Here is a 17,642-nt window from a genome sequence, read left to right as displayed (position 1 = left end):
TAGAATAATGTTGTATAATTATGTATTATGACTACTTTCCCTTAATCAAATGTTGTTTTTAGAAAGTTTCAGGGAATAAAAACTAATTATGATTTATGAGTATAATCTCATGAGAAACTCTCATAATGACTTCACATCTCATAATAAGAAAGTTTCTCATTATTATGACTTGTATAACTTTCTCATTATGACTCAAGAAAGTTTCTCATTATTATGACTTATATAATCTTATTTTTTTAACCCTTTGATGCACAACACGGGTCTAAAGTGACCCGACTGTGTAGCCAAGCATGAAATAACATAGGAAATGAATATGGGTCACTTTAGACCCATGTTGTGCATTAGAAGGGGTTTTCATAGCTTGTGCATCAAAGGGTTAAAACTCAACTCAGAAAACGGCAAGGCTTGAGCTTTGTTTACAGATGCATAAACCTCCTTTATGTTCCTATGTCTATAAATACAAGATTTGGAAGTTGAACAAACTTTAAAAAAATGTTTAGCTGGCTCACATTGAACAACAAACAACAAACAGAATTCTCAACACAGTTAAACCATGACTCGTTTATTGCAAAAATGAGTATAAAAGACCAATCAAGTTCAAAACTTCAAACCTGAACATCTTACATTTCAGTGGGGTGGTAAAATATTCTGTAAATGTCTGTAAAATTATTAAATCTATTTCTTTTAATAGTTTTCTTTGATATTAATATTGTCCTAGCTAGTATGTACATCCTGTTATTTTGTTAGACAATACAATAATGAAATTCGTTCACTAGTTACTTACAGGCTAAAGATTGTGGCATTTTTTCCCAACTCTTTCTCTGTAACCATAACCAAATAGCTTAGATGACTTATTGTATGCTTACATTTCTGACTTCCCTATCTCAACCCACTCCATATGATGTAGATCTTGATGAAACAATTTGTTTGAAAACACTCAAAGTTTGGCCATGATGCACAATAGCCAGTGTCCATACTGGCTCAGAGTGGTTTTCTCGTAATTTCTTTCATTCGTCTCTTCTTAGCACTGCCAAAGATTAGCGCATTTCCTGCAGGAATAACACAAAGATAATGTCTGGCTTTCCTCATATTTATCCTATTATTCAAGCACCGTAAAAGTAGTTGAACAGAAAAGACTGTACATATATAAAATCAGAGAACAAACGATAAAGTCAACATTTACCATGTTTCATCCGAAGGTGCTTTAGAAGAGCCGATGTTGTGTATTCTTTGCGACCACGAGATATGACGGCCCTACACATAAGGCACACTGCTTTGCTACAGTCTCCCTCTTTTAGAGAGAAATACTTCCATACAGGGCTTGATTTGGCTATTGTCCTCTTTTGCATTTCACAGCATTTACTGCTACAGTAGGCCCTGTTTGTACATAATATGTTGTGATATGAAACGTGATTGGCATCATGAGATGAACTGCTATGCTGAGATACTGTGGCAGGAGCTTCGCTGTTAGCACATATTGGCTGGTTTGGATGTTGTGCTCTGTAGATGTCTGAAGTCCCTAAAGGCAAATCTGGACTGTGTGGCGACCAGCTCTGATATGCATCTTCAGTGCTTCCCATTGCGTCGCCTGAACACAAGCTGGAGTTCATGAATTCAACTTTGATTTTAGATGGGAAATGATAGTTTGTCATGTCATCCTCAATAGGATGCGTGTCGGTGTGATCGGCACACACGTGTGAGCCTTCGTTGTTGCTGGCTTTTGATGGCAAAGCTACAGATTCCCTGTAAGCATCGACAGAGTACTCAGGCTTTTCCGGTTTTATGAAGGGATGTTGTTCGCAGAGCCTCTGGCTTTGGTCCTGCTGGATCTCTTCAAAGGGTTCTGGCTCCTCATTCTGGCTGCAGATCCATCCGGGCTGCCCAGGGGAAACGAGCTGATAAGACTGCACAGGAGCTGGAAAAACAACAATAACAACAATAACATTTACTTCATAATAAAAAGATACTGCTGAACTGAAATCCACGTGAATCTGTAATGTGTACTACAGCTACAATATAGAAATTGAACATCTCTGATGACATTAAACTTAAAGATGAACAGATTTTGTTCCTCTGTTGATTTATTAAAACACAAAGCTGGAACAGAATATATTAGAGGGCTTCTCCTCACTTTTTAAAAATAAAAACCAGTCTTAGTTGTGAGTAAATGAAGGTAGCGATAGATCATTTCTTCCACATTGTGACGTACATTCGAGTGAAACGAATTATCAAAAGATAAAAATTCTAAGGCATGGACTGAATTCTGGTTGTTGACTGGATTTTGAGAAATGGGCATTGTGCTCAATAACGCAAGCAGGTGAATGTGAGTTTGCAGTGGCGTGGTTAAGTGGACTAAATGATTGGAGAAGACATGCATAAGTTTCCAGAGAAAAGTCATTTCACCAGAAGACTGATTTATAATATCCTGATTAAATATTAAGCCGTCAAAAAAAAAAAAAAAAAAAAAGCATGGATTAATGGCTCATAAAATCAATAACATGCAAACAGACAGAATATAGATGGGGTCGATTTTCATTTCATGTCGAGTTTAATTTATGTCACAGCAGTGAATCATCATTTGCTACTAGTTATTGTTTTGAAATGTAATTCTGACGCATCTGATTGGACAAAAATTGGACACGCCCACGAGTACAGGATGAATCATTAATATTTCTGGTCCGTTTTCCAATTTCGAAAGAATTTAATAGTATTTCGGCAAGTTTTAAGAGTACACTAGATAAAACTGGATTAAAAGCAACATTTTTATTTAACTTATGCATTTCTTTCATAATATTTTTAAGGTCAGTATTGATTCACACATCATCGAATACCATGTAATCAAAAATAGATACATTTATGAATTACCTTGTGGTCATTAATCAAACATGGACTCGTGACCACAACCAAAACACGCGCACAAATGAAAACAATATATATAGATCAAGTCAAAATGTTACGCCCTGTTCTAAACATGACAGAAACATTCACCATATTTTGTAGAGTATTTTATTCGTCTTACCGGTATTTGTTTCTTCACCGAAGCACCCAGAGTCTCGCAACATTTCTTTCAGTCGCTTGTTTTCGCTCCGGATTCGCTCCGTTTCCTCTTCATACTCCCGAACCGTTCTGCCGACGGTGAAGATGATCTCCTTCACAGCAGCCATCAAGCGCTCGGTCATGAAAGTGTTCAGACGATCCAGTTTAGTCATTGTTCTGCTCTATTTAAACGATAAATACAGACAATACAGGTAGCAACACAGGCGAGCGCGTGAAAGTTCCCCCTTTAAAATCAAACCAGCAGCACATAAGGTTGCTCTGCTAACTGAAGTGACTCTAGCACCCTTCCCAGGACAGGAGGAGACAGCACAGCTTTTACTGTAAAGCCAAATAACTTAGTCATTCATATGAGCTATGTTCAGTCATAGCTTCACACTCATGCACAGCACCTGTAATGATAAACGTCTGTATTACAACTGTAATGAAATGTCATAGTGGCTTACATGCCCCACATGATATAGTAATTTATAGTAAATACTGTTTTTGAACCATACTGTATATTACATTATAGTATTTACAACACTTTGTTAATGAATGCTACAGCAAACTGTTGTATTAACTATAGTGAACTGATAAACCGTAATAAATACTGTGGTATGCTTTAGTTTTTACTATAGTAAACTGTTGTGTAATGTAGTATAGTATACCCTATAGTTGTAGAAAAGTAAAGTAATTTGTTTATAATAGTTGTCATATTACCACAGCATCCATAGAATTACAACAAATTAATTCAAGTGGTTCAAAAACACTATAGTGTTTACTATAGTATTTTTTCATGTGGGAACGAAGCCAGACATCATCTTTATCAAAAACACTCTTATCTCTTGGTACCTGGAATAAAAACAAAAAACCTTCAACAAGAAAACCGGTTTTCTGTGGGGCAATCGTTGAATTGCATCACATAGATAAATAAAACACCAGCAGTGGTGTAAAAATGATATTTAAATAATTTTGCTTTTCAAGTGAAAGTATGGATACTGAGCAATTTTTTTTTTTATCAAATGTCATTGTCACATTCATAAACCTGCTTTATTAATCATGTGTTTTACTGAAACCAGTATCCTGAAACTTGTTACAAGCAATTAAAACATCACATTTAGCAGTTGCTGAATTAGTTGTTTATACTAAATTATCTAGTGACAGGGCATGTATAATGATTTTAGATTTGTGTATATATTATTTTTTATACTGTTATATTTCATAATACTGTTTTTTTGAACTTTCTATTCATCAATCTTAAAAGAATCTTTGAAAAAAAAAAATTAATGAATCTTTAAAAAATGTCTCATGATTTATACAAACATTAAGCAGCACAACTGTTTTCATCATTGATGGCAAGTTTCTTGAGCAGCAAATCATATTAGAATAATTTCTGAAGGTTCATGTGACACTGAAGACTTGAGTAATGGAGTAAATGTTATGTCTAGTGTCTAACTTTGGTCTAACTTTTTGAACTGCCTTAAGTCGCATATCAGACACCAAAAAAGACCAATACACCCTTAGATTCCTCTAACTTTTTAATTCTCAATCTGAAGTTAATTATTAAACATATGCTATGATCTGCACAATACAGCCGGCTGAAAGTAATCAATGCAGAAAAGTATTGAACCCATCAGATTGAGACAACATTGTAAAATATTTATATTTAAAAACAACACCACTAAGATGTAAACAATAACTTCTAGCAATCCGTGTCATAGTCTTTGACAGTACTGTGTTCTGCTTCTTCATATTGGAACTCTCTCACCTCTGTGTCTGAAACAAAAGCATCTTCAGTCAAAAAAATGTTACAAGCTTTAAAAGACAGACACTTATTGTGTATTTTGTTGCATTTTAGGTTTGCATGACAAGCAGTAACTTTACTTTGCCTTGTGTCTGCAACGTTTCCCCCCCCCCCGTGTCGTCTGTAACAGCATTTGGTAAATCCTCAAGACTCTTTGTTGCTGGCTGTCAATAAAACAAGAATGTTAATTCCATCCTCTTATATAAGAATAAATTATTTTGAAGCAAAAACTCTCTTTACCTCTATACTAGCTTCATCCCTCACTGACGTCTCTTCATCTTGAATTGATCTCTTTGTCCTTTTCAGTTTTTCCTGATCTGGTGTGTCCCCTTGAAGACAACAAAAACCACTTCAACAGTTCATACAAAGCTCTGATTTTTATGAATTACATAAAAGTAAAAAATACAGAATTAAGCAACCTCAACAAATGTAAACAACTCAAGTGGAATAAACTCACCATGGCATGCAAATGTGTGCTTTAAAAGTCGATACTTCTGGATAAAGCCCATATTACACTGATGGCACCAGAATTGCCTCTCATCTGTGTGGAAATGAAAAAAAAAAAAGTGAACTAGCATAAATAATGATACTTGCTCTTGGCACTGTGACTATTTTGCTTATATGTGTGATATGCGATACCAATTAAAAACTGGTTTTGCACACTGACCTGTGTGAGTGTATTCATGTCTGTGCAGCGTGTATGGACTACCAAAAATTGCCTTACAGTGCTGGCAGACATGCAGTTTTGAGTTGGACATCTCTCCTTCACCCAGCAAGTCATCATCCATGATCAGTGACTATACAAATGAGGAGAAAACAACACCATTGTTTATCCTATGGTCATTGAAAATACTGGCTATATACTGGAACTTCGCAGTTCTGCTCATGTGTTAACATTCCCTGTATTAGACAAAGTACAAAGTTCAGAATGTGCAATTTAACAATGATATTTACCTGATTATGGACACGTGAGCGCCTCTTCCTCCTCCTCTTCTTCCCTGGTCCATAAGTTTGAGCTATCATGCTACTCTTGGGTGTGTCATTACACACAGTTTGGGCATTTTGAGGTGGACTGAAATCATCACATGGATCATCATTTTCTGAGAACGTCGTATTCTGGGTAAGGACCGATGGAGCTGGAGTCTGATGTTGGTGACATAGCCCTTTCTTGATCAACATCACACTTTGGGAGAGTTACTCCTTCATTCTTATAGTCTGTTGATTCTTGACCAATGCTTGGATTAGGAGAATTACCCATTTCATTTTTAGGAGAACGTCTGAATTTTAAAATGGCACCCTCTGCCTGTCTATTGTTTCTAAACTTCTCATTTGGACTTGAGATGTCTGGTTGTTCAATGCAACTGAGGTCTGGAAAGGAAGAACTTCCTTGTTCATTTTCAAAATCAGCTTCATAGAGGGTATTTAGGCAATGAAAAGCTGATGGTTCTATATTGGCATCAATCTCTTCTGGACTAGAGGGGGAAATAAGTGTAGGAGTTGGAGGAATGAGCCCAGCATTAGGACAAATTACACTCCCGCTAGCCTCAGCACTGAGAGTAGATTTGCTCTTGCAATGCTCTAAATGTGAAGCAAAAGACTTCTTGTTAAATAAACCTAAACAGTAGATGCAATAAACACAATCATCAAATGAACAATCCGATGCAAACTTCCCAAACGGTTTTGAATCTTGTTTACTACTTTGAACATTTGTGTTGTGTAGAATATTTCCCCAAGTTTGTAGAAGGTTCAAAAATTGTTTCCTTTCTTGTGAGCTCTTGTCGAATGTGAGAACTTTTGCCACTTCTGGTTCATAAGGATGAACTGACTGAAGATGATCCATCATTCTATGATGTGGCTGCTTGCAGTAACAGCAGTGAGGTGTCTTGAATACGCTGGAGTTGTCATCATTGGAATTGGTTTGGCATTCAGGACCCTGCAAAGAAGGAACAATAACAAATAATAAATGCATCCACATTTTAAAAGAGCATAATAAATTAAATAATCAAATAATATAATAAATCAAAATTCTTTATATGGCCAGTTTTTGCATATTAGCACTAAAAGATTGGCACTGTTCATTACATGTATAATACTACAGCAGAGCTCAATGAAAAGCAAGCACTAAAAGCTTGCATCACAAAACAAACAAACAAAAAAAAAAACACTTAAATTAACAACCTGAGAATGAGAGCTTGGACGTTTCTTTGACTCCTCTTTCAGACAGCTGATCTTGTAGACGCTTTTTCTCTTCTGCTCGCTTGTCACTGATATGCTTGAGTCATGATGAACAGCACAATCATTGCTATTCTCTTTCAGTGATCTTCTCAGGGTCTTCTTGTAGATCACACTCTTGGAATTTAAGGTAAGACACGTGTCTTACGGCTCCGGATGTGATTTCTTGAATAGAAGGAATTATGCTGAATTCTAGATCAGCTGTTAGCCGATTCCCAATTCTGCCAACATCTGGACTTTCAATACATTCAGGCTGCTGACACTGGGTTTGTCCAATGTTACATCTATTAGGATCTGGAGTATGACTTTCAGTTGCTGGATGCACATCAGAGACCATGAAGATTTTCCTTTCCACATCTGAATCTTGGGATAGATCTGTCTCATTAGTTGTCAAATATGTATCATCAAACAGCTAGATTAACAGAACATTTTGATTCTGAATTGCATTCTGGATAATTGCTTAAGGTTGCTGGACTTGAAGGAACCTTTGGTTTTGAAGAGAGCTGAAGGTTGTTACAAAACCCAGTATCACAAGAAGAATAACCATCAGGTTCTAGATCACAAAACACTTCTGGATCTGAAGAAAATGGTTGGTTCACAAGTCGGGGATGATCTGTTTGTTTTGCTGCTGAAGAACACTGCAATCAGACTTTGAAATAGGAAGGGTTGGAACTGTAGATTCTACAACTTGTGTTGTTTGACAGGAATCTAGTATGGGTGGTTCTTGTATCTCCACATCAGGGTTCCGTGATGTACTACATGAAGATTCCAAATGAATAGGATTTGTTGCGGAACCCTGACAAAAATCTAGAACAGATGGCTTTAATAATTGTGCATCTAGATCAATTTGAGCTATGCTGCTATTAATGTTAGAAATAGTAGGCACCTCCAATTCTGGATGATACGTTTTCAGAGCAGCAATCTGGCTCGAGGATTTCAGATCACAAATCTTCTGTGCTGGGCTATCACTAGAGTATAGAATTTGGGGACAATCTGACACTAAAGCATGGTTCTCCTTTGCCTTATTTATCCTAGTTTCTGGAATATGGCAATTGACTAAATCTGAGAGAACTGATAAAGGAGCATTAGTTGGCTCTAAGGGTCTGGACACTGATAGTGTCTGGAGCAAGGTTTCCAAATTCTGCATCAAAGTTTTCCTGAGTTTTGCTGGATGCAGCTGGATTCTTGTTGTGCTTACATATAAGAGCATGCTCCTGGATTTTATTCCATCGATAAGACTCCTGGCAAAAAATGCAGTGAACAATGCTTTCATCACAATCCATTTTAGAATCTCTAGGTTGGTTGAAATTATTTTTAATAGCAAAATTGCTCAATAACTGTTTCCTTTCTTTACAGTCTTTGGCAAGACAAAGCTTTTACCACTTCAGGTTCTCTTACATTATGACACTTTAGGTGCAGTTCTATCTTTCTACATGCCTTTCCACAAAACTAACAATATAGCGCTTGCATTCCTCTTTTTTTGTTCTCCACTGCTCACTGCAGTCTTGCATCTACCGTCAGAGGTTTGATGGGATGTGAGAAAGTCTGAGGGTATTTTGAATTCTTCAGAACTTTTCACAAATAACTCAATGGTTTTCACATTTTGTACAGAAGGTTCATTTATCCCTGAGATATCAGAGTTGTCAGTTGAATCATCCAGAACAGATTCTGACATCTGACATTAAAGAAAATTCAAAAGAAAACAGTATAATTAAATATAAATTGAGATTTCTCTGTTCAAGTATTTACATATCTCTTTACATTTTCAAAGGCTGATTAAGAACAGGTTTACTTTTGAGTCCGTATTGTACTTTCCAATCTGCTACTATTGCATACCTGGCTGTTCAGACCCAGTATATTATTTTTTCTCTCACTGCTACTGACAGTCTCTATGTCTAGCAGTTCCTTTTCAGCATTAATGTCCGACAGAGATTCTTCACCAGCAAATACCATATCAGATGTTTGACATGATATTCTCTCCTTTGAACTCGTGGGTCTGTCCTCTGTTTGTCTGATGGCAGTAAAGGCCATCTGGTCTCTGACTGGGTAATTTGAGATACTCTGATCATCAGTATGTTGTGAGGCACCATCAATAGATTTGGTAGATTCAGTTGCAACTGGAGCTGGAAAGTTGGAGTCACTGGAGGAATGTTTGACAGGTATACTCCCCACATCTAATTGTTCATTTTGAATGCTAGGAACAGAGGCGGTTTTCTTTTTATCTAAACCTTTGGAGGGACTCAACACATCTTCGTCAACATCGTCTTCGACATCTGAGAGGACAACACAAACTAATTTTGAGTCAATGTTCTTCTGCATGGTGCCAGAACTAGTTTCCTTGAACAAAGAATCTAAAACGCTACTCTGTGGCATCACGGTTAATTTCATAGCAGAAATGTTCCTACAATCCCACTTTCTTCTTCCACATTCAGACAGAGCATTTTCAGCAGCAGTTCTTTCATTTGATTGCTCTAGATCATCATCTATTACTATAAGTGATACCTGGTCTCTGACTGTGTTTTCTGAAACACCAGGAAAATTAAAGTTGCAGTCGTCTTTTTGTTGACTCTTTGTGTTATTTCCCTCAGAGGATTCAAAGGTTAGTGAGCCCCCAATGTTGTCATGCTCTACTTCCGAATCACGCTGTGGAGATCCAACCGTCACAGAGACCATTTCTGTCTCAGTGTAGCATATTTCAGGATTGTTTCGGATGCCATGACCACAGAACTTCACTGGCAATATGCAAAGATTGGAATCCACAATTTTATCTTCCACAGCATCCACCATTTCATCATCAACCCGTACTGAGGTTTGTTCATGATCAAAGCCACTACTTTTTTCAGAGCAACCTGATTTTAAGTCAGCTACCCCAGGCACTGAGCTCCAGTACTTGCATGCAGTCATAATTGGTTGTAGAACAATCCTGGGCTGCATATTGAAGTGGCTCATGATGTCACTGACCAGCTCGGAATTGGTTCTTTGATTACTCTTGTAAGAGGTGGTAGGTTGCTCAGTAGCTGTACGGCTTGCGAGAGCTCCAGACACTGTATGGGTTGCATTGCTGTTCAGATGTGCAGATCCGTCCTCATTCACCGTCTCTTCACTCCCAGATTGTTCAGACTCATCACTTTTGTCCCTCAAAGGCTGCATTGGGGGAAAGCGACAATCAACCATTCTTATAATGACTTAAACAACAGTCTTTAGGGTCAACATGGCCTGGGATTCAATGCACAAATAATTCTTCTTTTTTCCCGAAGATATGAAACTGGATGAAACTAGCAGTCAAAATGATTAAATCACAGAGTCTTTCCTACCTCCTGATTATGGATTTTCGGGAGTTGGCCCCTTTTCAGGACACCATAAAAACGTTTCTTGCGCTGCCGATATGCGTATGGTTTCTCACCACAGTGAATCTGCAAATGCATCAATAGCCGCATTTCCCAAGCAAAAACTTTGCCACAAAATGGGCAGGGTAGTGGCCCTTGACCTCTGGTTCTGCTTTTCTGTAACGAGTCTTTGTTTGGGGATCCATGAGGTGTCTGCTGAAGGGGTACGAAAAAATCATTTTAATACATATTTGTGCATGAGGTAATCTATAAAATGAGGGCCTTTAACAAAAATGATTTGTACGATATAAGATTTTAGGTGTAAAATACAATACCTTGCATTGTATTATCTCAATCTAAATTGATAGAATACAAGTTGGAACATAATAGTGCTTTCAGAAAGACAATACTAACCTTGCAGATTCCTATATAGGAATTTACAAAATCAATATACAAAAACACATTCTTCAGTAAACACATTAAAGTTGTAAGATTTTTGTTTTAAAAAATTGACTGTATTATGTAGTAAATTTGGTATCAGTTATTATTAAAGTTATCATTTACACTTCAATGTGAAAATCAAATGGCACCCATTTTTTAGACTAACCCACATGTAAGTTTTGCTATTATTCCACGTACAAGTTTATTGCCTTTTCCTTGTTTTCTAGGCCTCTTATAGGTTTCTGATTGGTTGTCTTAGCATCAATTGCTCATTCATGATGGTCACGCATCCTTAACCAATTCTTACAGCCATTGACTTTACCAGAAATTGTGCAGACATACGAGCCACGTTTATCCCTAATTTTCTTAATTCTGGTTCCAGTGATTGCGAAAGATTTTCAAGATCCTAATCGTTAAACAAATCATGCTTATCTGTTTTTGTGATTTAAAACTATGACATTTGAAAGTATATTTGGATCATTCTTCAGGTTTTTGTAAAGAACACATACCGTAGTATTTGGGTTGTGATTACTTTTTGACATCTCATCATCATGCATCTTTTTTTCCTCCCATTTACTTTTTTCTTGTTCTGCAAGCTCCTTTTCCATTTTAGCTTGCTCTCTTTTCCTTTTCTTTTCATCTTGTAACCTACGTCCTACATGTTTCCTTGAGTGCTTCTTTAGCTTTTTCTCCAGAACAAAGTCTTTGCCACATATTTTGCATGGAAACTTCCTCTTCAGATATTTGGAGCTTGATGTTCCACAGTCAGAGCCTGAGATGTCCTTTGATTGCTCTGAAATGCTCTGTAACTCATCCGTGGCCGTTTTAGGAAGATCTGCACTTTGTCGTGCCTCATCTGTGTCCGTTTTTGTAAGATCTGCACTTTGTTGTGCCTCATCTGTGCCCGTTTTAGGAAGATCTTCACTTTCTTCAGCCTCATCTGTGGCCGTTTTAGGAAGATCTTCACTTTCTTCAGCCTCATCTGTGGCCGTTTTAGGAAGATCTGCACTTTGTTGTGCCTCATCTGTGTCCATCATAGTAAGATTTTGACTTTCTTCAGCCTCCTCTGTGCCCATCATAGGAAGATCTTCATTTTCTTCAGCCTCATCTGTGCTCAATATAGGAAGATCTGTACTTTCTTCATCCTCATATTTTCTGAATGTTGGCACATCAACAAGCAGGATGGACTCATCCCTTGTTTGACGTGGTTTAGCCTTGACCTTTCTTGATCTTTTAGTTTTCTGGTTATTCAGTCTCATCTTCTTAGTGACTTCCCGTTTCTGAGTTTTGCGCTTACGTAATCGCTTATCGTTCAATAAAAAAAGAATGTGGGTTATTATACAGAAATAAAAGTTCAAAAATGATCAGTCTCAGCAAAGGGGTCATCGGATGCCCATTTTCCAGAAGTTATGATTAATATGACTCTTAAGGGTCTCAATTAAAAGTCTATGACATACTGATTAAAATTTCTCAATGGTAGTTGAAAACAGCCTTTTTACCTTGTCAAAAACAGCGGATTTTTGGTGGATATCCCTTTAAATGCTAATGATTTTTGGGGATTTCATCATTGTGTACTCACACTGCCAAGACACATTTCAGTTCAAACTCCATGTAAAAGTGAATTTTGTATCCGATGACCCCTTTAACATCTGCATATTCAGTTACTAATCTGAAAACTAACCTTGGCTACAAGCTGTTGTGACCTTGTACGGCCATTGCCATACATGCTATAGTACTCATTCCTGTTCTTTACATCCCCGTGCCGAGTGCGAATGTGTGGCACCAGCCATCCTTTGCGAGCAAACACTTTATCACAATGCGGGCAGGCATGTCTTTTCTTCACCTTCTGTACTTCTGTAGTATTAGGCACTGCCTCCATTGTTTCTTCTTTAGTCAGCTACAGGGAACACAAATATCCAAACTTAATAGAAACACATTAATGAGAATGATCATACATCCAGATCAAAATTATACAATGTGTGAGCAGGTACCTCAGTCTTGATTGGCCGAGTTTTGCGTAATAAAGCCCTTTTGGTCTTATGGGACTTCATGTGGACACGCAACCGGCTTGCATGAAAGAAGACTTCGCCACAGTCTGGACAATGGAACTCACTTTTGTCAGCAACTTTGGCCACCTTCTCCACATCATTTTTTCTTTGCCTCTGAAAGACATGCAAGTCCATTTAGCAATGAGAGCATGGAAAGACATGCCCAGTGAGCTCCAAACGTATTACGCCCTGGATATGAAAGTGAATGAATAATGCCTGTATTTTCATTCCAGTCATTCCAGGTAAACAGCATATTTAAACACTGACTCCACCAGTGAACTTGAAAGTGGCAAATTCACTGCACTGATACTGTAGGACAGGGGTACTCAAACACGTTCCTGGAGCCTCCCAAACACTGCACATTTTGCATGTCTCCTTTGTCTGACACACCATTTCAGGTCTTGGAATTGCTACTAATGAGCTGATGAGTTAAATCAGGTGTGATTGATAAAGGAGACATGCAAAATGTGCAGTGTTGAGGAGGCTCCAGGAATGAGCTTGGGAACCCCTGCTGTAGGACAATGAGTGGCATTTCAAATTTACAGTACATTTTTCTCAAGATGTCATGGCATTACAAAAATGTAAAATATATATACCACCAAACCACCCACAGAAAAGACTAAAATTCATGAATAAATTTCAAACAAATTTTATTAAAACAACTGCATTAGAATTGCACTGTATATATACACAAAACTGGTTTATACTAAAAAAAATAATAATTTCACAAGTTTGTGATTTTCTAATTTATAGTATATACATATATAAACATTGTGTTCAAATTGTTTACATATTTACAAAGTTCCATTGGATGGTTCTTCGGGTATCAAAACCGGTTTTATTTCACCTTCTCCCTCTACAATGCGTTCTTCTGGCTCAAAACGCTCTAATTTAATCGGAGTTGTGTCCAAAGTGTTGATCAGCATATTGACTGGTCGGCTGAACCCTTTTGCCTCTAAAAAGGCACGTCGATGGTTTATTTTAAGATGAGACCATAAATTAGAGGTGTTCTTCCGAGCAGCCTTGCTGGACCCCTGGCTAACTCTGGCTGAACATGCATGGCAGAAGACTTCACCATATGCATCTTTTGAAAAGTAGTCCCAAACTTTGCTAAAACAGCGGTTTGAAACTAATTCCACCTGTGAAGCAATAACAAAAACATGCATAAGCTTTGTGTCACACTTTAGTGATACTTATTTGCATTCAAAAGATTTTAAAATATTATAAAACACTGAATACATTCAGATAATTGTAGGTATGGCTTTAACTGAAATGCAGTGATGAAAGCAGGCCTAGAAAATGAACTTCAACTAATCAAACAGTTAATAATAACTGACTTGATATGAACAACAAGAATTTAAGTCAAATAATCCAACATTTTCTTCAGCTCACTGGTGATACTGGTCTTCGAATTATTTAAATGCAGGATTTTCAACCATGAGTCCCAGAAAACATAGAATTTTCTTTGAAATTTCTTAACTATTTTCTAACAAATGACCTTTTAAGAATTACATAATATAATATTGTAATAACATTACGTGACTTGGGTTGGCTGAGAGAGATCTCTGGGTCCAAAAAAAGTTGAAAAGCCCTCATTTAAAAATCTCTAAAATAGCATGGATTGGTCAATGAAAAACAAACACCTGCTGAATAAACTGCCATATATAGCAATCACAATTAATAGTGCATCGGTCAAATCTACTGCTCTGTCAGATTCTTCAGATAAATTTAATAATTGGTCTACATTTCCAACACACAGGATAGTTTGTACTGACAAATCCATTGCAGTTAAATAAGTAGACAGTAGCAGTTGATAAAATGCTGATCATAGTACATTATGTTTGTTCTTCAATTCAAATTTAGATAAACCTATAATCTACTCATCTATCTAGTAACATAAAACATATTATCTGACAAAAAATGATCACAGATTACCTAGCTACAGCTGATGTTTCCAGAGCTATGTTATGCTCATAAGCTGCATTCACCTATTTTTTTTAACTAGTGGTGCAACCCCACATCAAATAACATCTCAGGTAACAGTAGATGCAGAAGTTTGTTTGAATGAATAGCATGTGTTTTAAACCACATATTAACTCTTGTTTTCATAACTGTCATTTTTGGCCTCAGACTCACCGTTAAAACAGCATCCGCTTCAGTGGTTGCTTTCTTGTTCTCTTCGTAGAATGGTTGTAGCTGTATGAGTGCGTTTAGTTCATTCTAAGATACATGCTTACTATCTTAGGATTCGCTGAACTACTATGAACAGGTCATTATTCATACACTCCGGTGGCAAAACCAATGAATCAGCCTGTATTTGCGTATTTTGAGATTACAACCATCAGCCAATAACCATACAGTGCTTATCTCCCCGTAAATTCCACTCATCACTTTGTCAAAGGATAGCAAACAACTTCTGTTTTTTCTTTTTTAAGTGTATTTTGAGTAAATGCGTTTTCTTTTTATTTCAGAAAGTTTGTGTACATTTGCTATTATTGAATATCAGCCACCCTACTTTCTAGATACTGGTAAAATCTCTATGTATGCATATCTACACACACTATTTATGACACTAGAGAACGTGCAGTACCTTGGGTAATTTCCTGTTCGCATCCACTATGTCCTGAGTTCCTGACTGTGCTTGGGTGGGCAGGTTGACAAGATCTGTGACTGTGTGGGTCTTCATGTGCAAGGCTAACTGACAGGGCCGAGCGAACACCCGATGAGGGCACTGAGGGCACCGACACATCTGGTTTACAACTCTTTTTTTTTCACGCTGATTCCGCACAGAGGTGTTAATTCTCTTTTCTGCTTCTTTATCACTGCTGGTGTGGTCACTCTCAGGCTCTTCTTCATGGCCTGGTGCAGTAGTTTCAGGTGATGCACTACTCCTGTTCGTCTGCTCAGAGCCATCTGACAGATCGTCCACAATTTCCCTTGACAGCTGCGTGTGAGAAAATAACACAAGCTATTATTTTGTTTGTTAAAACGTCCTCATTTTACATTTATAAAAGCTCATTAGTTTCCTGTATAGCAACACATTTTAAAATGATACGTATTCAAATTCTATACTATTTTGTCTAAGCGAATTCAAAATATAACACTAAACAGCATAATGGTACACAGCAAATAATCATGAAAAATGCATACATTTTTATATCTGCGAAAATTACATTTAACGGTGTTAATTAATTATCAAAAACTTTTGAGTGTTAGATGACTGAAAGGCAATCTAAGCTGTATATTAAAAGTAAAAAAGTTAAAAAGGTAGGTTTGATTTTTAATACACTGCATTCACAACAATCAGACAAAAAAAAAAAAAAAAAAAAGTGCATTAAAAAGTAAAAATGGGTCGGTTTAGATGTCATGTAGACTTTAATGGTGCTGCTGTTTACCTGAGAGAGCATGTGCAGCTTCCTCTTTTTCTTATTGTCACCGTAGAAGCACGCCTTGCGCCGGCGGTACGCATAAGGCCTCTCGGTGGAATGAATGCGCATATGAACCATCAGCCTTTGTTTACTACCAAAGACTTTACCACAGTCTGGACAGGCAAAGGACATCCTCTGCCTTCTGTTCTGTCCTCTCCAGTGCCGGACCCTGCTGGGGCCTGAAGTTGGATCAAAGTCCAGAGGGGCCATGTAACTTTGGGCAGAGTCCCAGGTCATGCTGTCCACCAGGCCATAGGCAATACCAGCGCCTGTCCCGGCATTGTCAGGTCCCTGATCAATGCTTTGAGGTAATGTGGTGACGCTGCACAGGGGGAGATCAGTCGACTCTGTTTTGATCACAAGAGCTTCTGATTCCGGTCCAAAGTTGACAGCACCCTCATCTTGCCGGGATGGATTGGCCTCGTCTGGGGTGGAAAGCGTAACAGGTTCTGATGGGCCTGAGAATAAAAAATAAAACCAAAGTGCAACACTTTGATGAGATAAAGTGTGATTTCTGTATACACATAACTGTGTATCTGTAGGTAAAATGTGCTGGTTTAAACCAAAGGAAATGCAAGTTAATGACACTGTTGTGTCGTATAATGCGTTTATGCGACTGGAAATGTTCTTCCTGTGGACTCTAGAGGGGGCAGCTTTAATCTGCGTGTCCCCTGAACGTTTTGGAGCGAAAACATCGCACAAACAATTCACAGATCAGTGTTTAATTGCCTAATGCAATTGCTAGTATAGTTCTCATAACAAATATTTATAACTTCCTTTATAATGAAGAGCAAAGGCTGAATGCACGCAGATAATCTCACCAAAACGAAGTCCACGGCCGTGCATAGAATGTAAAACACAAAACTATGTAGCAACCAAATAAATGTTTCAAGAAAACTCCCCTCACGGCTATTATCAAGTCGAGCTATCTGTCCTGCGCAGTATTTTGCATTAGAACTACATTACTGTCGGTCTGTCATGCTACCTGGCCAGTCGGCTCGGTTTGCCCCCTCCATCCACCGGAGCCTGCGTCTCAGAGCCTCGTTTTCTTTGCGTGCTCGGATCGTCTCTTCCTCGTACTCCAGCACCGTACCGCCGACCATCTCCATGATCTGCTCCACCGCCGCCATCAGGCGCTCGTTCAGCGCGCGGTGCAGAAGCTGCAGCTTGGTCATCTTGTATTTTTTCCAGCAGTTAAATTCAGCAGCAAACACAAACCACTGAAAGCGCTAGCTGCTATCCCCGTTGCATGAAGAGTTTGCCTTTCTCCTCCAAATTTCGAAGGCAGCCGGGAACTACAGACTGCCACCTACCGCACTGGAGAAAT

At 38.0% G+C, this 17,642-nt stretch overlaps 2 protein-coding genes across 2 annotated transcripts; both read right to left on the bottom strand.

Moving 5' to 3' along the window:
• Positions 1 to 541: 541 nt before the first annotated feature.
• LOC306850858 (uncharacterized protein) lies at positions 542 to 3,329 on the bottom strand. The gene is made up of 3 exons (XM_079386792.1): positions 3,020 to 3,329; positions 1,184 to 1,915; positions 542 to 1,049 (listed from the first exon to the last, which is right to left on the bottom strand). The coding sequence occupies exons 1-3, from the start codon at positions 3,207 to 3,209 to the stop codon at positions 982 to 984; spliced, it is 990 nt and encodes a 329-aa protein (XP_079242918.1). The 5' UTR covers positions 3,210 to 3,329; the 3' UTR covers positions 542 to 981.
• Positions 3,330 to 4,558: 1,229 nt separating this feature from the next.
• LOC306853381 (uncharacterized protein) lies at positions 4,559 to 17,634 on the bottom strand. The gene is made up of 14 exons (XM_079390740.1): positions 17,301 to 17,634; positions 16,283 to 16,773; positions 15,478 to 15,831; positions 12,831 to 13,001; positions 12,521 to 12,736; positions 11,349 to 12,143; positions 10,387 to 10,614; positions 7,019 to 10,216; positions 5,795 to 6,773; positions 5,508 to 5,637; positions 5,298 to 5,381; positions 5,081 to 5,169; positions 4,921 to 5,004; positions 4,559 to 4,812 (listed from the first exon to the last, which is right to left on the bottom strand). Exons 1-8 carry the CDS (start codon positions 17,488 to 17,490, stop codon positions 8,861 to 8,863), a joined length of 3,801 nt encoding a protein of 1,266 aa, XP_079246866.1. The 5' UTR covers positions 17,491 to 17,634; the 3' UTR covers positions 4,559 to 4,812; positions 4,921 to 5,004; positions 5,081 to 5,169; positions 5,298 to 5,381; positions 5,508 to 5,637; positions 5,795 to 6,773; positions 7,019 to 8,860.
• Positions 17,635 to 17,642: the final 8 nt, after the last annotated feature.

This window comes from Barbus barbus (genome assembly GCF_936440315.1).
Source record: "Barbus barbus genome assembly, chromosome: 3".
In the NCBI taxonomy this organism is placed as follows: Eukaryota; Metazoa; Chordata; class Actinopteri; order Cypriniformes; family Cyprinidae; genus Barbus; species Barbus barbus.
Note: the sequence above shows the minus strand (reverse complement) of the source record. Positions and strands in the feature narration are given on the sequence as shown.

What these genes read in the sequence shown, in the direction of transcription:
- LOC306850858 (XM_079386792.1), bottom strand. Translation starts at nt 3,209, where the DNA reads ATGACTAAACTGGATCGTCTGAACACTTTCATGACCGAGCGCTTGATG. An exon ending in CGGTGAAGAAACAAATACCG is followed by an intron (nt 1,916 to 3,019) that starts GTAAGACGAATA and finishes TTGTTTTTCCAG; the next exon opens with CTCCTGTGCAGTCTTATCAG. An exon ending in GCACCTTCGGATGAAACATG is followed by an intron (nt 1,050 to 1,183) that starts GTAAATGTTGAC and finishes TTATTCCTGCAG; the next exon opens with GAAATGCGCTAATCTTTGGC.
- LOC306853381 (XM_079390740.1), bottom strand. Translation starts at nt 17,490, where the DNA reads ATGACCAAGCTGCAGCTTCTGCACCGCGCGCTGAACGAGCGCCTGATG. An exon ending in CACAACAGCTTGTAGCCAAG is followed by an intron (nt 12,144 to 12,520) that starts GTTAGTTTTCAG and finishes TTGAACGATAAG; the next exon opens with CGATTACGTAAGCGCAAAAC. An exon ending in ATCACAACCCAAATACTACG is followed by an intron (nt 10,615 to 11,348) that starts GTATGTGTTCTT and finishes GTACCCCTTCAG; the next exon opens with CAGACACCTCATGGATCCCC.